This window comes from Euphorbia lathyris, chromosome 1, assembly GCF_963576675.1.
Source record: "Euphorbia lathyris chromosome 1, ddEupLath1.1, whole genome shotgun sequence".
NCBI classification, from domain to species: Eukaryota; Viridiplantae; Streptophyta; class Magnoliopsida; order Malpighiales; family Euphorbiaceae; genus Euphorbia; species Euphorbia lathyris.
Genome location: NC_088910.1, coordinates 89,280,027 through 89,302,476, shown reverse-complemented (window position 1 = coordinate 89,302,476; position 22,450 = coordinate 89,280,027). Strand labels below are relative to the sequence as shown.

At 37.1% G+C, this 22,450-nt stretch overlaps 1 protein-coding gene across 4 annotated transcripts; it reads right to left on the bottom strand.

The window, feature by feature from the left end:
* Positions 1 to 16,965: 16,965 nt before the first annotated feature.
* Positions 16,966 to 21,983, bottom strand: LOC136205872 (uncharacterized). Of its 4 annotated transcripts, none has more exons than XM_065996721.1 (7): positions 21,666 to 21,981; positions 19,792 to 21,420; positions 19,630 to 19,684; positions 19,034 to 19,182; positions 18,268 to 18,354; positions 17,617 to 17,733; positions 16,966 to 17,495 (listed from the first exon to the last, which is right to left on the bottom strand). In XM_065996721.1, exons 1-7 carry the CDS (start codon positions 21,741 to 21,743, stop codon positions 17,373 to 17,375), a joined length of 2,238 nt encoding a protein of 745 aa, XP_065852793.1. In that variant the 5' UTR covers positions 21,744 to 21,981; the 3' UTR covers positions 16,966 to 17,372. The 4 variants fall into 4 exon arrangements, with proteins under 4 accessions (XP_065852793.1, XP_065852785.1, XP_065852800.1 ...); XM_065996713.1 differs by having other exon boundaries at positions 17,617 to 17,745; positions 21,666 to 21,979; XM_065996728.1 differs by lacking the exon at positions 16,966 to 17,495 and having other exon boundaries at positions 17,664 to 17,790; positions 21,666 to 21,982.
* Between the last annotated feature and the right edge of the window lie 467 nt (positions 21,984 to 22,450).

The window sequence follows — 22,450 nt, the reverse complement described above, 5'->3', positions numbered from 1 at the left end:
AAATAACAAAAATGAAAATAAGCAAGTTTTGCTTGGCAACCTAAAAGAGGTGAATAATAATTCCACTGATAAACAATCAGAATTTAATTCCAAATATTCGTGGCATCTCCGTCTAGGACATATTTCTAGTAATAGACTCACTAAGTTGGATAAGATGGGAATTTTAAAAAATCTAAATTCTCAATCTGATTATCCAACATGTGAATCATGTTTACAAGGAAAAATGACTAGAAAACCATTTGTAGGACAAATGAAGAGAGCCAATGAAATATTAGAATTAATTCATTCTGATGTTTGCGGGCCATTTAGTGAAATAGCTCGTGGAGGTTATCACTACTTCATAACCTTTATTGATGATAAATCAAGATATGGTTATTTGTATTTAATGAAATACAAATATGAAGTTTTTGAAAAATTCAAAGAATTCAAAGCTGAAGTAGAAAATCAAATTGGGAAAAATATTAAATCACTAAGGTCAGACCGAGGTGGTGAATATATGAGTACTGAATTTGATGATTTCCTCAAGGAAAATGGAATTATCTCTGAACTCACTCCTCCTTACACACCACAATTAAATGGAGTATCTGAAAGGAGGAATCGGACTTTGTTGGACATGGTTCGATCGATGATGAGTTATACTGATTTGCCTATCTCATTCTGGGGATATGCAATTGAGACAGCACTTTACATTCTCAACCGTGTTCCTTCTAAATCTGTTTCTACCACACCATATGAAATATGGGCTAGAAGGGCACCAATTTTGAATCATGTTAAAATTTGGGGTTGCCCTGCTTATATAAAAAAGCAGAAAACAGAAAAATTAGAGGAACGATCTACTAAAGGCCGATTTGTTGGATACCCTAAATCAAAAGGATCTATGGGTTATTATTTCTATCTCCCTGGTGAACAAATTGTTACTATCAGTAGGGATGCCATTTTTCTTGAGAAACAGTTTCTGCAAGAAGGTGGTAAAGGTAGAAAGATTTTATTGGATGAGGAGTCATCTAATAAAGAAATCCAACATGTTGAATCAAAGCAATTTGATCAGCCAGATGAGCCTACCAAAACAACAGATATCATCACTCCAACTCTTAGGAGGTCTGAAAGGGTTTCACATCCTCCTGATAGGTATGGTTTAATTACTGACCACGAACAAGAGTTATTTGTTTTTGGTAGTACTGACCATCCTGATGATCCAGTTACTTATGAAGAAGCAGTATGTGATACTGACTCTTCTAAGTGGTTAGAAGCAATGCAAAGTGAGATTGATTCCATGTATAAGAATGAAGTTTGGGAACTTGTTATCCCACCTGAAGGAATAGTTCCTATAGGTTGTAAGTGGGTATTCAAACGCAAACTGAATTCTGAAGGAATTGTGGATACTTATAAAGCAAGGCTTGTGGCAAAAGGTTATCGCCAACGGGAGGGAATTGATTTTGAAGAAACATTCTCACCCGTAGCTATGTTTAAAAGTATTCGAATAATCTTATCCATTGCAACACACTTTGATTTTGAGATTTGGCAAATGGATGTTAAAACTGCATTTCTCAATGGATTTCTTGAAGAAGAAATCTACATGGAACAACCGAAGGGTTTTATATCCAAGGAAAGTTCTCAAGTGTGTAAGCTTAAGAGATCCATTTATGGACTTAAGCAAGCTTCAAGGAGTTGGAATAAAAGATTTGATGAAGCCATACAGGGTTATAAGTTTGTCAAAAATCTTGATGAGCCATGTGTTTACAAGAAGGTTAGTGGGAGAGCTATCACTTTCCTTGTCTTGTATGTTGATGATATTCTGTTAATTGGGAATGACATTGGTATGTTAACTAATGTTAAGGTCTGGTTATCCTCTACCTTCTCTATGAAAGATTTGGGAGAAGCCGCCTATATTCTTGGAATTAAGCTTTATAGAAATAGAGCTAAAAGAATATTAGGGCTATCTCAAAAACTCTATTTGGAGAAAATTCTAAAGAGATTTAGAATGGAAGACTCCAAAAGAGGATTGATACCTGTTAGACATGGTTTGCAACTCTCCACGGAGCAATCACCTAAGACTCCAGCAGAGAGAGCAGAAATGGCCAAGATTCCTTATGCTTCTGCTATAGGAAGTCTAATGTATGCTATGTTGTGTACAAGGCCAGACATTGCATTTGCTGTTAGTCTAACAAGTAGATATCAATCAAATCCAGGTATGGCTCACTGGATTGCTGTTAAGGCTATCTTTAAGTACTTGAGAAGAACTAAAGATATGATCTTAACATATGGAGGAGGTGATCTGTTAATTGAAGGCTTTACAGATTCTAGCTTTCAATCAGATAAGGAGAAACTTATATCCACTTCAGGATATGTGTTTACATGTAATGGAGCTGCAGTTGTTTGGAAGAGTTCTAAACAAGATATTGTAGCTGATTCCACTACTGAGGCAGAATATATTGTTGCCTCAAGTGCCGCTAAAGAAGTAGTGTGGTTGAAGAACTTTATCACCAAACTTGGTGTGGTTCCTTCCATTGTTAGTCCAATCCCTTTGTATTGTGATAACAATGGAGCGACTGCACAATCCAAGGAACCAAGGTCTCACAAGAACTTCAAACACGTGCTTAGGCGGTTTCACTTAATCAGAGAGATTGTTGGACGAGGAGATATCTCGGTGCAGAAAATAGCATCAGCTGATAATCCAGCTGATCCATTTACTAAGCCAATGACTCAGTCACAGTTAGACCGTCATCTTGAGAAGATAGGTCTTAAATATTGTACTGAATGGCTCTAGTGCTAGTGGGAGATTGTAAGTGTTGTATGCCCTAGGCCATTCCTTTTGTATATTTTACAGTGTGAATTTTGTATCCAAATGGCAGTTAATAAAATATGTATTCATGTGTAATTATTTGTATTGTTTAATTACTTAATGAATATACATATTAGTCCAAAGATTATTTACAAAGAGATGATATTATTAAGAGTTAATAATAATGAGATATATATCTTTGGTAAAATAATAATCTTAAATGTTCATAATCGGTGGATAATGAATTGGACACTCATCTATCCTTAGATTATCACCTCTGTTTATTTTCTTGATTAGTATGAGATATTAATTAGAAACAGAAAATCTCATTCTGTTTGATATGTTGATATCAGAATAAATATGTGGACATTCGAAGAGGCGAATGGTCGAACTGTGACGTTAGATAATAATCGCACAAAGGTTTACTCCTAGTCAACATAATTATTATCTAGGTCATAATAGTGTATATAGTCCTTTGACTTGAGGAAACTTAGTTGTTCTTGCGCAGGTAATTATAGTTTGTTCCTGCTTTGTACTGGGATCTTAATTCTGGTAATCCGGCAGTGAATCGCTATAGTTAGTTGTGTAGTGTAACAAGAGTTTGCTAATAGAGGATTCATTACTCTAAGTAAATAGAGATAAATCCTAAGATAGTTATTGATTAGTTTTTTTGATGGAATGAGTTCCTGGCCAGGACAATAAGACTCGTCTTATGAGATAAGTATCAAGGAATGGTTCCTTGATGTGAGTCTTATTTTATCAAAGACTTAATCAATATTTCTTAGTATCTTGACGATTAGAGCTTGACACTTTGTGGCTCTAGTCAAGATCGGGATTTTTAATGAAAGGACTTTAGTGCATGGAAATTATGATCGATGGTTCATAATTAGTTTAATTATGCGTTTACTTCAAGTAACTTCATTCTTTAATTGGGACGTCATGGCGCAGTGTGTTAGCTGGAGATCATGACCTTTAGAGGACTATAAGTATATATAAGCTAAGCTTATATAGGATACACTTGTAGTACAAGGAATTGGATTCCTAACATAATTAATAAGTGTTATTATTATGTCTCTAATGCCAGTTAAAGATGAACCTAGAAAGTCACACACATACAAGTTATTTGTATCAAGCTTTAGTTAAATTGATTAATTAAAAGTGTTTTAATTAATTAATTAACACAATTGAATATGTCAATGGGATTGACAAAACATTCTAACACTATTTGATATTCAATTGAGGAAATTATAAATTATTATTCTTGCTCAATTTAGATTGATGACTATTTCCAAATACAATAATCAAGTGTTGACTGTTAGTATTTAGAGGTGTTGTAAGTTAGTTCCTCTAAAATATTATTAAAGGATATAATAGTAATTAATTAAATAGTTAATTAATTATTATTATATATATTATAAATTAATAATAATAATATATTTAATTATTATATTAATTTATATTAATTAATTATTATTCTTATATTAATTATATATATATATATATATATTACATGCACTAGGACACGTAGTGTCCTAGTACATGATGTGTTTCAATCCTAGAAAGGATTGAAACAAGGCATATATATATATATCTGAAAGATATATATATAAGAAGATTAAGGTAATACAATATATAGAGATACGATTTTACGGTTCAGAAAATCGGATACGGAATCAGTTTTCGATTTTGAGCAAGATTAATCAATTTCTTCGAGGCTTGATCTAATCGACTTAGTGGACTGACTAGAGGCTTCACCACTAGAGAAGCTTTAATACCCGATTGGAATCTACAAGAGGTATTTTTCCAATCTTGTAGTATAAATATCAATTTGATTATTGAAGAACTTAATGATCTTGGTTAAGGATTTGATGTCAGACATCAGATGTTTGACTGTTTATCAGAGTGATTGGATCACACTGATTGTTTGTTTAGGGAAAATTTTTGAAATTCGTCTCCTAAATACCAACATGTTTCCGCTTCAAATCCTTCAGCTAGGTTAGAAGCTATACGTATATTGTGTGCCTATGCCAGTTACATGAATTTTAAACTATACCAAATGGATGTAAAAAGTGCGTTTCTTAATGGCTTTATAAACGAAGAGGTATATGTTAATCAACCTCCTGGGTTTGAAGATCCAAAGTTTTCAAACCACGTTTATAAACTCAAAAAGGCCCTGTACGGCCTAAAGCAAGCTCCAAGAGCTTGGTATGAGAGGTTGACCAACTTCCTGCTAACCAGGAACTATGTCAGAGGAAAAGCTGACACAACCTTATTTATTAAGAAAAAGGGTAAACATACCCTACTTGCACAGATATATGTAGATGATATAATATTTGGTGCTACTGACGAATCTTTGTGCAAAGAATTTAGCAAACAGATGCAAACTGAGTTCGAAATGTCCATGATGGGTGAACTCAACTTTTTCCTTAGACTTCAAATCAGACAAGGTAAGAATGGCATCTTTATAAGTCAGTCTAAGTATACCAGGGAAATGTTAAAGAAATTCAACATGGTAGATTGTAAGCCAATATCAACCCCCATGGGCACTGATACTGTCCTATGCAAGGATGAGAAGAGTAAGTCATTTGATAGTAAACTCTATCGAGGTATGATAGGTTCTTTACTCTATCTCACTGCTAGTAGACCTGATATTCAGTACTCAGTATGCTATTGTGCTAGATATCAAGCTGACCCCAGGGAATCTCATCTAACTGCTGTAAAAAGAATTTTTAGATACTTGCAAAGCTCAGTTGATGCAGGTCTATGGTATCCAACTTCAAATGACTTCACACTCATTGGATACACTGATGCTGACTATGGACGAGATAAGCTAGAACGGAAGAGTACTTCGAGAGGATGTCATTTTCTCGGAAGCTGTCTAGTATCTTGGTTCAGCAAGAAGCAATCATCCGTAGCCCTATCTACAACTGAAGCTGAGTACGTGGCTGCTGGAAGCTGTGTTGCTCAAGTCCTATGGATAAAGCAACAGCTTGAGGATTATGGAGTCAAAACAAAGACAATAGAGATCAAATGTGACAACAAAAGTGCCATTGATCTATCAAAGAACCCAGTCCAACACATTAGGATGAAGCATGTTAGCATAAGGCATCACTTCATCAGAGATCATGTACTAAAAGATGAGATCAAGCTGACTTATGTGCCAACAAATGATCAGCTTGCAGATATCTTCACAAAGCCCTTGGCACGAGAACAATTCAACACACTAAGGGAAGCAATTGGTATGTCAAATCCACTCTAACTAAATCTGTATTGAATAATTGCCATGTGAGTGGAAATTTGAATGATTGTGCAAATGCCATGTTGAGTAAAATATCTACTCCTTATGCTGAATTAACATATATATTGAGTGATGATACCGAGTAGGCATAAAAGCTGAGTAAACATCCTATGCTGAGTAGATAAACGTATTGAATAATCACTTTATGCTGAGTAAATATACATGCTGAGTGAGTAGCGTATGTTGAGTTAATTAGAGATAGAAAAATTATCTTCACAAAAGTTAGGCACTCAATATCGTGAATGCTTCGAATTCTAGCAAAATCAAAAAGAAACCCACTCGCGTAAAATGAACCTACACGTGTAACCTTTGGAACCTTGGGAAGACGCACATTAATAGCAAATCCCATGCACCGACGATGTCATAAATGACAGAATTTTTGTCGGTTGAACGTCCCTAGGTAAAACGGCTAGTTAATGAATAAGGGCCGCCGTAAATCTATATAAAAAGTGGAAGAATCCCCACTCTTCGCTCTTTACGCTTGTAATCTCCTGCAATCGAACTTCTCTCTCTCCTTAAAACCTCAAAACCTTCAACAATGGCTTCCGGCAAAGACAAAACCCCTAAAACTTAAACCTCAAACCCACCCAATCAAGCTGACCTCGCCGGTTCCTCACAACCAGTGAAAAGAACCATGATCAAAGTTCATAAAAAGGTCAACAATCTGGAGGTTCTGAAATGCCGATGGTTTTCTCCAAGCTTTGTCTCGTCTGAGAAACCATTCTGTGAATGGATCGAAAAGAACAAGTGGAAAGGTCTCTTCTCCCTTTCAGGAAAGACCTATCCTAGGTTAGTACGAGAATTCTACTCGAATCTACATGTTGATGCAGATGACTCTGACTATTTGGAGACTTCAGTTAAAGGTCAGAAAATCATCGTAACCCCTGCCTATCTAGCCACCTTACTAGATTTACCAGACGAAGGAATTCAGTTCAGAACGACAAAGGAGAAAGTGCCAAAAGACACAACTGAGAAGATCAATGGGTTCTGTAAACCTAAGGATCATAAGGGCGAGATACCCAACACCTGTATGGGAAAAGAACAGAAGATGGTCCATTACATGCTGACCAACTTCATCTTCCCCAAACTCAACTCAGCTTCATCCGCATCAAACTTCGAACAGTGTTTCATCTGGCACATGTTGACCTACACTCCGCTCAATCTTCTCGTCTTCCTCGTTGGAGCTTTTCAACGAAGTGGTAAGAAACTCCGCTTGGGCTCTCTCATTACAAAAATTATAGAGGACAAGCAAATAGAGACGGTGAATGAAATAAATACATTGGGAAGTGAAATCACTGCAGTTCTACTGGATGGACTGTTGTACAATCAACCCTTGAAGGGATATGAAGGAGCTGGAGATGCTGAGGAAGATGAAGAAGCTGAGCAACCAGAAATTGAGCTTGAAACTGAGCCTACAAAAGATGTTGAGGCTCATGCTGAGTCACCTGAGACAGCTCAGCCTGAGAGGAAGAAGAAGAGGAAGGCTGTAGAAACCTGCTCAAAAGACATTCATGCTGTCCCAAAGAAGGTAAGGCTTTTATCAAAAGAAAAAGCTAAAGCTGATAAGGCTAAGGAGCAAGCTGAGCTAGCTGAGAAAAGAAAAAGGCAAAAAGAGCCTGAGGATGAGGAAGAAGAAACTTCAGAATCCCCTTTAAAGAAAAGGAAAAAGGGTAACTCCTTAAAGATAGTGGAAGCTGTCCCACTAGACTGTACTCAACCTAAAGGTCATGGAACTGACCAAGAAAAGGAAGCTGTGGAAGAAACTGAGCCACATGTTGAGCACCAAGAAGCTAATACTGAGCAGGAAGAACATCCCAATGTTGAGAAATCTCAGGATGATGTTGAGCAGAGAGAAAGAGAAAGTAATGCCGTTGAAGGTCCTGTTGAGCAACTTGTAGAAGAGGAGACAGTTGCTACTGAGTCCAGTGAAGGTATTCGAACTGACCTTTCACCGCCAAGAGCTGAGACACGGCGAAGACTCAAAAAGAAAGTGCAAAAGCAAATTGATCTCATGGACGACTTTCCTATTGATGAGCTTGAAACTGACCTCTCTACAATCCAGTTCCAGTACTTCTCTAATGAGACTGAGTCACCACCAGAAAATCTAGTAGAAAAAAAAGCCTCTGTTACTCAGGATGAGGAACAAGCCAAAAACTCTGCAGATCCAATTCAAACTACTCAAGTTGAGCCAACTCCTGCCTCAACTCCACCTCCAACACAACAAGTTGATGACTCAGCTCATCCAATCGATCAAAGTCCAGGTACCAATGAAGGTACACAATCTGGCAGAGAGTCAACTCCTCCACCACCATCAAACTCAGTACCAACCTCTGAGTCTAACACTGCTAGATTTGCATACTTGAATGCTACTGAGTCTGGCCGACGTGTCATTACTTCTGCTCAGTCCTTGCTTCAAGATTTCAATACTACTCAAGCTGATGGTCACCAATCTACTCAAGCTGAGTCCTCCCACCTGTCAGGTATTACTCAGCTTCTGAATGAACTTCGAGGACTAAAGGATCTGGTTAGTGTTATCACTACGTTTCAAACTCAGCAACCGAATCAAGGGCAAATAGCAAAACTAACTGAACTGATGCTTACAATGGCAACCCATATGAATTCACTTGAAGGGCAAGTTCAAAAATTGTCGGCAGTCAATCCAGGGTATGCAACTTCAACTGAACTGCACGAATATTTTGTTAAGTTAAATGCGGAACTGACCAAATCCAGTGCCACTACCCATACTGAGTATGCTACCTCTGCTGAGTTGCATGATTGCTTTACCAAGCTGAATGCTGAGCTGACCAAATCAAGTCCACCCGGCAATGCTGAGTTTGCCACATCTGCCGAACTTCAACAATGCTTCACTAAGCTTCATACTGAGCTGACTAGTACACGTGACTTAGTATCCTCCTCTTCTCAGTGTACTATTGATCAATTAAGTGAAGCAGTCAGACTACTCAACATCGACAGAGCCCAGATGGATGTTGATCCAATCTCCAACAGTGAACTCATGAGCTTTTCACAAGCTATCATGAAGGCAATGCGCATCAACAATGCCCAGCGCATGTTTTATGATTCTGCTCTGCTAAAACTGTACCATCAATCTTTTGGTCAGATCACAAGCTCACTCACCTGCCTGAGCAAATCCCATGAATGCCTCCTCAGCATGATCAGCAGCTCCCTTCGGGTTCCTAGGCATATCCAGGACGATAGTGTACCAGTCATTGATGGCTTGGGTGAAAGCACCAAAAGGCTTCAGCGCTACTCCCATTATCTCTCCTCTGCCGCACGAAATGAAACCTTCCTCTACAAACCCGATGATGGCAAAACGGGGGAGACAAGTCAAAGAGGAACTCAGCCTCAGCCTGTAGGTAATGCTTCTGGAAGCAAAGAGAAAGAGAAAGGCAAAGGAATTGTTCAAGCTGATCACTCGGCTCAGAAAAAGAAGAAGTAGAACTAGCTTAGTCAATGTCTAAGACTTAGCTTTATATCCTGTCTTTGAATGTATGTTTTTTTTAAGGTCAACATATAACAAGTATTAGTTTTCTTCCTGATCTGACTAATAAAATTTGAACAAACAAATCAAAAAGATTAAACACACTCAGTATGCATTAACACCAAAACAACTTATGCAATAAACTGAGAGACAACATATTTCCAAAACTGACTTAAATCCAAACAAGCTCAAAACTAAAACTGAGTCAGTATACACAAATGTCTTAAGTCTAATTCAATTAGATCTTGGAAGGTTTAGAATTAAGTTATGACAATATGTGCAACCTTTACGGGGGAGTAATTTTAAAAATAATACAATCATGGGGCAACTTATAACTGAGTTCCGTAATTATGTATTTTGCCAACATCAAAATGGGGGAGTTTGTTGAAACACCTTTTCCACAAGATTTTGATTTGACAAAATCATCCATGATTAAGAGGCAATTAAATTTAGATGCTTTGATTTAATTGTACTAATATGTTTGTTCAATATTGAGTGCAAAAATATATAAAGTAAAGACAGGACAAAAGTCAACACAAGCGAAGCTGAGTAGAACGGAACTCAGCATGACAGAATGAAAGCTGAGTGGAGTAGGATTCAGAAACAAAACGAAGCTGACTAAAATTGAAGATTTCTTCAGAAGCAGTTAAACAGAACGGAGCTGACCTAGAAGGAACTCAGCATGAACATTGAACATTCGAAGAGAACAAACGAAGCAGAGTGACAGTCAGGACATCATGAAGGATCCGTTCACTTAAGGACAAAGTCTGCCAATCCCCTGCACCAATAATTGGAACCTCGAAGATACACAAAAGACCAATTCCAAGAGACATGGGTCATTGGATTATTGGTAAAAGACAATTGGCACAAAAAGACAAGCCAGACGCAAGAAGACAAACCTGACGCCTGAAGAAAACAGAGAAAGGGAATGGCGGAACAGTCTGAAGCTGACCAGAAGATGTTCCCCAAAAGAGCCGTTTTGGTGTTAACGGTAACAACAATTCAAAGATCCAAATCTGCAATTTCCTTCTATAAAAGGACAATGAAGAACCTTGGATTATCACTAAAGTATCGAAAGAAAAATACAAGAAAGAAAGTCTTGAAAGCACTCAAATACAAAAAAATCTTACACCAACTTTTCTATTCTATATGTAAATGCTAGATTGATTTGTAATCATCTAAAGTGTTCTTTAGTTCAAAAAGAACAAGTCTGTGATCAATAGGAATATTGAGAGTGTTAAGCTGAGTGCTTGGTTGTAAGCATTTTAGTGGTAGAGAAATCTAGGTGTTGGGTTGTAGCACTTAGTAGGAGTTGAGTAGACGAATAGAGGAAGGTACTCTTGCATATTCAACTGCCTTGTAATTGGTTTGTGCTCTACCGTTAAAGAGCTCAATATTGGATTCAAAAAGCCCGGAGGACTCTGGGGACTGGACGTAGGCAGAGAGGCCGAACCAGGATAAGTGATACTGAGTAATCTCTGAACTCTCTCTTATATTGCATGTGTTGTTTGCTATATTTACTCAGCATATAAATTGCCTAAGCTGACCTTGAGTAAGTAAGTGGTGCTGAGTTAGAAGCTGACCTCCAAGAGTGTCATTTCTCAACTCACAAGAAAACAACTTTAGTCAACATCTGACTAAAGCTGTCTTGAAACATATCTCACCAAGCTGACCAAAAGCTGAGTTAATAAACTCTCAAAATAACTTCCAGTCAGCTTAATTAAAACATGAAAAAGTTATATTAGTTCCTAACCCCCCCTTTGGAACTAATTACCAGGGACCAACACCTACGTCAGTAGAAAAACAAAAGAGGCAAGTTGAGCCTGAGGAAGAAGAGAAAGAAGACACTCCCGAGCAGCCCCTGCGTAAGAAGAAGAAGATTTCATCTGGGTTGTACCCTATAGATGCACCGCCTCTTGCCTCGGTGATATCTGAAGACTCACACTTTGTGAGAAGCCAAGAGATTGATCTCGAGAAAACCCCTACTGACCGAGATGAAGAAGAGTTGGGTGATCTCGGAGGTCAGTTTAATGTTGAGGAGACAATGGCTGCTGAGCATGAACAGACAGTTAACACTGAGCAGGTTGAAGAACAAGCTGAGCCTACAGCAAAGGATCATGCTGACCTAGGGGTAAACTCATCTTCTGAATCTCTTGACTCTATTCAAGCTGACCCCTCTCCTCCAAAGGCTAAGAAATTCAGACGGCTCAAGAAAAAGGCTCATAAATCTCCAGTCATTGACCTCCTGGATGATTCTCCTCTACGGGATCCCATCACTGATCTCTCTGACATGCAATTCAAATTCTTCTCCAATCCCACTGAGTCTTCTCCAAGGAAAATCCAGAAAAAGCAAGCCTCTGTTTCTCAAGCTGAGGAACAAGCCGATCCCAAGACTCCAGAAAATCCAATCCTTACCAAGCAAGTGCTTGAAGTTCCTGCTGGTCAAACCTCTGAGTCAGCGCATGAAAAGTCTGCTCGAGTCAGTTTTGAAATTCCTCAATCTCCAACTCCAATTCCAGCTGACACTGAGCAAGTGAATAACTCTGCAGATCAACCTCTTCCAAATCCGTTAACACAGACCGCAAACCAGTCAGCTCCTAATCAGAATAAAAGTCCAGCCGCTGACCTCGCTGGCACATCTGCTTCTGGATAGCACCAAACACAAGGTGCTACTCATATTCCGGCATCTGGGCCACAAACTGATGAACCCTACGCATACTTGCATGCTACTGAGTCTGGACGCCGAATCATCGACTCAGCTCAAGCCCTACTCCAGGATATTCATCACTCCAATGCCGAAGCCGCTAGGTCTGATCATGTTGAGCCAACTCAACTTTCTTCTGTCACTCAGCTTCTAACCGAAATTAAAGGTCTTAAGGATCTTCTGAGTGTCATGACATCTCTCCAATCTCAACAGCCCAAGCAGGAATCTATAGTAAAGCTGGCTGAACTCCAGCTGACAATGGTAAACCATATGAACTCTCTCCAGGGTCAACTCAACAACTTGTCAGCTATGAACTCAATGTATGCAACCTCAGCTGAGGTTCATCAACTCTTTACCCAGCTAAACGCTGAGCAAACCAGAGCTTGTGAGTTAATCTCCTCTTCATCCCAGTGTTCCATTGGGCAGATAAGTGAGGCTGTCCGCCTACTCAACTTGAGTAAGGAAGAAATGGAAACTGACCAACTCAAGACGAACGAACTTTTGCAATACTCCCGAGCCACCTTCAAACATGTGCGCCACACGAATGCTCAACGTCAATTCTATGATTCGGCTTTGCTTAAGATGTATCATCAAGCTTATGCCATGCTGACTGACACTATCACATGGGTAGGAAAATCCCAAGAATATATTTTGAGTATGCTCAGTGCCTCTCTCCGAATTCTTAGTTCTGTCTTGGACGATGGTGTTCCTGTTTTTGATGGTCTGAATGAAAGCACGAAAAGGCTTAAGGCATATTCCGTGAGGTTAACTCGTGCTGCTCTCAACGACACCTTCGTTCCTCCTCCGTCCGATGCTGGCAAAACGGGGGAGAAAACAAGCTGATAGAACTCAGCACCACTCAAGGGAAACTGGAGGAGCATCTGGTAGTCAGCAGCAACAAAAGGGAAAAGGCAAAGTCAATCCTGCCCAAGTCAATAGGAAGAAATAGTTTGGCTAGATTTGCTAGTTTTTATTCTTGACTTGTATTTTTTTCCTTATCTGGCATATTTTGTCTTGCTGACTCTCTATAAACTTATGCATCCCTTATTCAAAATTGACTAATCTTATGTGATGCTTACTTACGTATTGTGCTTTATGCTGATCTGTCTTAATTGAACAAACAAACAAAAGAAAAAGGAATATACTCAGTACACACTAAGATTTGATACATCTGCTCTGATAATGTTTTTCCATAACTCTAATATCAAACTAACCATGTATCAAAACTGAGTAAAAACATATTCCACACATTGACCTCTTCTGAAAGCTGACCTAGGCTCATCTGAATTAGATCTTGGAAGGTCTAGAATTGAACTAAGTCTGTATAAGCACATCTTAATTTTACTCAATTAAATCTTAGAAGGTTTAGAGTTAAGTTAAGACAATAGATGCAACCCTTACGGGGAAATAATTTCAGAAGCATAAAAAGAATTTCAATAATGGGGAATCTCGTACTGAGTTCCATCAATTAAATATTTTGCCAACATCAAAATGGGGGAGTTTGTTGAAACACCTTTCCACATGATTTTGATTTGACAAAATTATTTAAGTTAATCCATGATTAAGGGACAATTAAATTTAAGTGCTTTGATTTAATTGTACTAATATGTTTGTTCAATGTTGAGTATAAATATAAATGGAAATAGAAATAAAAAGTAAGACAGGACGAAGTCAGCATGAGAAAACAGCACAAGCTAAGTGGAGTATAACTCAGCGTAATAGAAGACCTTCAGAACAGAAGCCTAAAGATCAAACAAATCAACGAAGCTGAGTGGAATGCAACTCAGTATCAAAAGTAGAGAAGTCTTCTTTAGAACTGTGACTTGCAGAACGAAGCTGACCATGGAAGCTGAGTAAAAGAGAACTCAGTATTTGTATTAGCAAATAATCGCAGACAACGGCTATCAAAGACAAGCTGAGTGATCTTCAGGACAGCGCGAATGATCCGTTCACTAAAAGACAAGATCCGACAACTGTCTGCACCAATAATAGAAACCTTGGAATTACGCAAAAGCTAATTTCAAGATGCATGGGTCAACTGTTCTTTTGCTAAAAGACACACTGGCACAAAAAGACGAACCCTACGAGAAGAAGACAAACCTGACGCCTGCGGAATTCAGACGACAGGATTGGCCTGCAAATCTGAAGCTGACCAGAGCCTTGTCTCAAAAAGAAGCCGTTTGGATTCAACGGACAAATCCAGAATTCAAATGAACAAGTCTTCAGAATACAACTATAAAAGGACAAGTATACTTCTTGGATCCTTTGCCGATTGTGAAAACAAAAAGAGAATAAGAGCATACATACAAAAGCACATCAATACAAGAAAGAGATCTTACACCAAAATTCTATTCTTGTGTAAATGATAGAGTGATTTTCTTTGTAACCATCTAAAGTGTTCTTTGTCTGAAAAAGAACAATTTTGTATCAATCGTAGTATTGAGAGAGTGTGCTGAGTACTTGGTTTGGTACTCAGTGGTAGAGAAAATCTAAGTGCTGGATTGTAGTGCTTAGTGGAGTTGAGTAGACGAATAGAGGACGGTACTCTTGCATATTCAACTGCCTTGTAAATGGTTTGTGCTCTACCTTTAAAGAGCTCAGTATTGGATTTAAAAAGCCCGGAGGGATTCTGGGGACTGAACGTAGGCGGAGAAGTCGAACCAGGATAAGTCGTGCTGAGTAATTTCTAACTCTCCTTCAATATATATCTGTATGTGTTGCTTGCCATATTTACTCAGTATATAAATTGCATAAGCTGACATTGAGTAAATCAGATGGCTGAGTTGGAAGCTGACTACAAAAGTGTCATTTCCCAACTCACAAGTAAAACAGTTCTAGTCAGTATCTGACTAAAGCTGTCTTACGCCTCACTCGGCCACGCTAACCAAAACTGAGTTGCGAAACTCAAAGAATTAAACTAAGTCAGCGCAATTAAAGCGAAAAAGTTACATTAGTTCCTAACCCCCCTCCCCCCTTTGGAACTAATCACAAGGGACCAACAGAGATATGCTGAGTTTGAATCACCTTAGCTATGGCATAAATAGACTTACTGAGTTCTACCAGGATTTGTTGAGTTTGGAGTTGTTCTAGGCGGGATTCCGATTGTATTTCTTTAGATGAGGCTTGTTCATGACGCAACTCATCCCATCTGGTTTGCTGGTGTGTTTGAAGATCCACATCTGATTCTGTAGAGCTTGAAGTTGGTTGGTGGTGGAATCAATAACCAGTTTGAGCTATGCTTGGAGATTCTTGACTTGCTGCTCTAGATTTTCCATGGCTGCGTTTTATGCTTTAATGGCTGCTCGAGTTTCCTTTTCTGTGTTATTTACCATACAGAAATGGCCAGAAAAAATAAGAATCTTTGATACCAATGTCAAAACTCGGTTTTGGAGTAAGAAAAAGAAGAGAATGTTTAAGAATGATGAGGTAGGAAGAAAGAAGAGAAGAATAAAGTAAGAGAGAGAATACTAGATTTCATTAATTCTCAAGATGATTTGCTAGTACAGATTTCCTTCTCCATGTAGCAGGAGAGCAAAACAATTACAAGCTGTAGTATGACAGCTGGCATAAGATGCCAAAATTAGCTAGCTCATATCCTAGCCTCTAGCTATCAGGGAAAAGAAGAACAACTAACTACATAAAACAATAGCAACAAACATAATAATAATAATAATAATAATAATAACTCTTAACAAAAAAAAAATAACTGAATGGATAATAACCACTTCAGTCCTGCAACTTTAATTCTTCTTACTTCTGTGTTTGTATGTGACATAAAGCTAAATATTATTTGTATGATACTTTCCTATCTTTTGAATTAGGCAATAATCCATTGTTTGGAGGAGTGTGTGTGCGGCTCTTGTGATATGCTTTCTAAAGACCTTCGCTGGCGAGTTGGAAATGGATATAATATTTGTATGGGGTTGGACACTTGGATTCCAAAGGAGGATGAGGTTGTGCCGAATTCTATTCTTGGCCCCGATCTAAAAAAAACAGTTAAAACGTGAAAAAGAAAGTCAGCTAACATAATTTTTACCATAGCTATTTACGTTTCGCACCTTTCACTCTTTAAGTTTTTATGTTTTTCGCGTTTTAACCATTTTCATTTTTTTTCACGTTTTATAACTTTTCACATTTTTTCATTTTTATTGTTTTTCAAGTTTTCCTATTTTTTTGTTTTTCACGTTTTATCCATTTTTTGTATTTTTGCATGAAATGTGAAACAAATTATCAAAAGATATAAAAGGATTAATTTTGAAATTAAAAAAAAAAAATATGAGTGATGGAATAGCTATTCCTATTCGTACTTTTGATTTCCCATGGAATAGATAACAAACCAAATGGTGGATTCCCTAGAAATACCTATTCTATTCCTATGATTTCATGAACCAAATATCTAAAGGGTAAGATTATTATTTTTTTATAAAATTTGTCTTTTCCCTTCTTAAGCTCTTTAAATCCTTCCTCCAATCAAAGCTTAAAGGTAGAAAAATACTCCCAGTTCAAGAACTAAAAAGATTGCCTTCAATCCCAATAGTGGCCTATTTTAGTAGACCATTGAAGCACATCCACTACAATTTAAATTTTTCTTTATTGTTTTTCGTCCCTGTGTGGTACAATTGATTTTTCTTTTTCTAGTTGTTTATCACCACAAAATTATCAAAATAACTTGTATGCTCTCATTGGCAGAATAAAATGTGCTGTTAGCAACAAAAACATTATCTTCCACCCACGTTACAAACTGCAGCGAAATTATGTGGACATAAAAGAAAAAAAAAATTGCAGTTTACAGGCAATAACTACTTTCCTCATAGTTTCTTTTCCTTTCTGAATATATATGTATATTTGCTATACTATGTACTTCGAAGAGCATACGCTGTCCAAATACAACATGAGGCTGCTCTGCTCTGTTTCTGTCATTTATATCATATATAATCATATAGAATATATAGATCAACGTAACACTATTTATGACTCTGGATAACCCATTTTGACACTCCTACTTTGCTACAACAATATGTTATTTTGATTCACCAAAAGAAGCAAGGAGAGAGATAGATAAAAGAACCAGTTATGGCACTGTCTCTAGTCAGGGAACCCCTTCTGACCATTCAAATTTTGTGTTGTTTTCCTGGCGATTATTGGCTGCATTTCCCAGATGCCGCCTTACAGCTTTCGTGTTAATTTCAAACATAAATGCCATTTCCCCAATCTGCATATTCAGTGCTAGGGGCTTTAATGGATTGAGTAGAATCAATGAGAAATATGGAAACTAAGTAACTTCATAACAGTTCAACACCTACTGAAAAGGAAGATCGAAGGAAGCTGCATACCTCAATCAAACCGCCTGAACCAAGAATCATACTCTGTCCAGTAGCAACTTCTTGCCCATTCAAAAATAAAAGGCTCTTACCAAGATTCTTCAACAAGAATGAACCATCTGCTTCCATCTTTATGAGTGCCTAGGAACGAGGGCAACAGCCACTCATAATTCCAAACAATTCAAGCTTATAAAGAATCTTAGTTAGCTAAAGTAAGGTGTCCGATTACAGCTAATATAATTAATATGTTCATGAAACCAAGTTTTTTCTTAAGCAGTTTGCTTTGAGCCGCAGAATTGCCAAGGTAAAGCAACAATAACCAAGTCCATGGGTTCATTACAATATTCATATTCAATCCTAAAAGAATAGTATATATATTCCTGACTTCTTTCCTGTTCCATTTTTCCTCAGTTACTATTACTCATTTTATTTTCAATTTCTCGTCTTCAAATTATTATTATTATTTTTTGGTGAACAAAATCATAGACAACATGATACACATGAGACATGACAGAATAATTAGGTTCTACTACAGTAACAAATTAAACAATCCATTATATATATATATATATATATATATATATATATATATATATATATATATAAACTATCTCCAAATGCAATTCTGAAAAAATGAATTAGAAGACACTAAAGTAAATCCACCTGCCGTCTTGATATTTTGTTAGCAGGTCCTTCTCTTCCCAAGTCGATATCAATTTCCATATCTTCAGTTGCCCTGCCAAGTATGACCTACAAGGTAAAAGGAGCACAAACACCTACATGAAAACAGTCTTACATGGCCGCATACAAAGAAACAAGCTGAGAATCCAGACAAAAGCATAAACTAAAAGACTAATCTTCACTGAAGGTCAATAATCAGAAACATCAATCCCAATAAGATTCATAGATGAAAAGGCCCAATGACTACAATACACAAAACTCTATGTGCACTTTTAGTTTCATTTTATTTGATTACCAATTCGTACCTGAATTTCTCACTGCCTTAACAGTATTTATTAACCAACTGATAATTCAAAGTTTTAGGAGATTTTCAATTTTAACCAATTACTTCGCATTGTTTGTTTGTCATTCTTTTTCATATCTTAATGACATTACTACATTGACATATAATGTTGTTACTCAATCATTAACATGAGCATAAAAATTGTATGCTAATAGTAATAGAAATTGTATGCTAAGTTTGGATGTTTAGTTGATTATGCTATTTTTCAACCACTTCGAGTATAATGGGAAAATGTAAAAAATGGAAAAAATGGAAAAAAAGAGAAAAAATGGAAAAAAAAAGTTTAAAAGGAAGAAAGTGAGAAAATCAAAAGAGTTGGCTAAAACTGAAAATGTGCAAGAGGATATCTTTTTTCTTTTTGCCATTTTGCCTAGAAAATAAAAGCAAAACTCTGCTATAGCTTACCTCAGTTTCCCTTATAAAATGCTTCAAATGGTGCCCATACAAGACAGCAAGTGCGCCTCGAGATGCAATAGATCTTTGAATAGATGACTGAGCACACTGTTCCAACCTTATAATATTCCTTCTGGTATCATCATTTTGGTACCTCAAAACTACAAATCAAAATGAAAAAATAAAGAAGGCAAGCGCATTATTTATCTGCACACATTTTATGTATATTTAGTGGACAGAAGAATCAAATTATTTCCTATTCCAGGTAAATGAGTAGCTCCCATCATTTGGAAATAAGATTATTGGTAACCACCTATAGAAATTACAAATAATTTGAAGGGTCAAGTTTCATCTAAAATCGAAAGAATAATAGCATAGGTAATTACTAGCCTGTAATTATTATAGCACTAAAGTTTCCTAATAGATTTCCAGTATAAATTTGCACAAATAATTTGAAGGGTCAAGTTTCATCTAAAATCGAAAGAATAATAGCATAGGTAATTACTAGCCTGTAATTATTATAGCACTAAAGTTTTCTAATAGATTTCCAGTATAAATTTGCACGCACAATGAAAATATATACCAGATGATAAACATCAATGAGCTACCTTCCCTATTAATACAAGAATCTGTATCATCTGGGCATAAGTCCATCCCAAGTATCTGAAACAAAACAATGTGAAGTTAATAAGACAAAGAACTTAGAAATGGATTTGAAAAGAAAATGAGGATGAGTCCCCTAAAAACAATGCATGAATAGTCAGATTTACCAGGGCCTCAATATCAGAATAGGATGGCATGTCCTCATCACTCTCAGATTCTTCCTGATCCAAAATTATGGGGTCTGCTTTTGACACTGAAGTAACTTGTTTAATGGAGCATCCTCTTGCATATAACGGCAAATCCAAGGTATTACATGTATGTAACACCTCTGTCTTTAGGACTCCAACTGCAGCAGAAGTTAGAGCTGTCTGGGCCGTTGCAGATTGGTTCCCATCTCTGTGTGTATTGCTTCCCTTGATAAAGGTTATATCATCAGGAGATTCATATTTCCGTCCACAGCCAACAAGTTGCTGGCCTGGCCTGGTTGCTGGCAATAATTCTGCTCCCGTTGTATGGGGAGAAATACAAGACTGAGCTGGCTCTTCTTCTTTCCTCAGAAAGCTTTTCTCTTGTTTTTCATCCTTTAGATTAGCATATAAATAAGGTGGGCATCCTATCTTCTTAGAAGTTGTTCTGATTATGGATGAAGTAATTTGCTTAGGTAGGAAAACATCATCATTACAAGGGATATCAGGGTCTTCACTATTTAAAGTACAGTTCATATATCCATCAAAAGGTTCCATATTCGCTGTTGACACAGATGATAGTATACTGCTTTCTGTACAAAAATGGCCACTCTGCTCAACATTACCACATAGTGACCTTTTGGAGATAGCCTCCACAAGATCTGTACTACCAGGAATTACGAGGCTCTGCTCTGGAATCAGTATCTTTGAGTCTTTAATATCTAGTTCTTTGTCATGAACATCACTAGGACAACTAACCAAAATGCTATCATGACAAGATTTATCTATTTGATCTTCCCCCTGTGCATCCACCAGAAGAAGCTCATCCTCATTTGCAAAGTTCAAGAGTGACTCTGAGAGATCTGCATAATCACTCTCTGAAATTACAGTTGAACTATTAAGTACATCAATGGAGTCTTTGTGTTGCAATATTGCCTCTGAATGGACCAAATTCATATCTGATGAACTTACTTTATTACCATCCAACTCAACATCATCATGATGTACCAATTCTCCTTCCTGACCTTCATTTGGATTGCTTTCACTCAATGGCATTGCAGGTGCTGAAATGTCCTCAATTGTTTGCCATAATTCTAGCGAAGATGGAAGTTCCTCTGCATGAAACAGAGTAGTATTTTCTGGCAAAGGATGTGACAGGTCCATTTTCTCGACTTCATCTTCGACAGTGAGAGAGGGAACTTCCACACTGAGTTCATTATAGCATTTTTTTCCAACATGTCCAAAATCGGGTTGATTATGATCCCCAAACACACTATTTCCATCCTGCACCAGACTATCAAATGGAATATCATCAATGTTAGATCCACCAAGTAAACTGAAACCAGGACAGTTGCCAGTTCGGTTACAAGTTTTCTTCCTCATAGCATAATACAACCGTCGAACACTTTCAAGCTTTCTTTTAAGAGCAACCGCAGGAGATAATTTATGATTAGGGACAGAGAGATCAAACTCGATCATGCGAGCCGAAGCTTCGGCTGAAATAGTGGGATCGTATAAGAGAGAATGCCATCTATCGCGCAATTCTCCGACAGTAAACTTTCGTGAGAATCGCACTGCTCCTTTAGCAAGTGCTTCCAAAGAAGCACCTGCCTGAAATCACAAACACTCAAAATCACAATAAATACAAGAAACAGCTAAATTGACATACTACTTTCCTAATATGTTCCAAATAAAATCCAATTAATAAACTACAAACTGACGTAGCTAGGGTTTCACAGCATATAAAATCAGAACTAGAGAGAGTAAATTTTCCAGACTATTATAATTATAAGATGTAATCATACAAAGAACTGAAAGGAAAAGAGAGAGATGAATTATAAAAGAACAAATTGCACCTCAACAGCATTCTTCAATAAGAGATCATCTTCAGGGATCCATGGGGAAACTGAAGCAGCAAGAGCTGCCATTATCATAAAATTTCGCGCATATAAAAAAAAAAAAAAAGCTGTAACTTATCTTCCGATTGAAGAGCAAAAAAGATGAAGAAATTGGGGCTTTAAATCTAAATATTCGGGGAAATGGAAATGGAAATGGAAGACCAGTTGGCAGTTGGAGCCATGGGGATTGGAATGTGATGCTCCTGCTTTTCCAGAAACGCGGGTAAGTAACGGCGTGAACTCCTGTGGATGCCCGTTACCAGACTCTGTCCACCAGAAATATTGGTTAAGCATTTCATTATATTACTTATTTTAAAGTGAGAACAAGTGTTCTAAAAAAATAATATAAAAATGTTGTGAATTACATATAGGCTTAATGTTTCTCTAACCCCTTAACTTGTCCAAATTGATCATTTTACCCTCTCAACTCATCGAATATCCTATTTACCCTCTTAATTTTAATAAAATGGTATTTCTCACCTTTTCAACTTGTCTATTTTCCCCACCAACTCATAGAATGTCCTATTTACCCCCTTAATTCTACAAAAGTGGTATTCTCACCCCTTACAATCCGTTATCGAAGCCTAAATTGATACCATTTTTTAAACGTTAAATCTATATTAGTGTTATTTTGTACGTGAAATCTAAATTGATACTTCCCCAAAAACCATAAGTCTATTTTGGTACTTTATCCCTACATATAATGTTTAACTTGTTTATATTAATGTTTTTTTTATTTATTC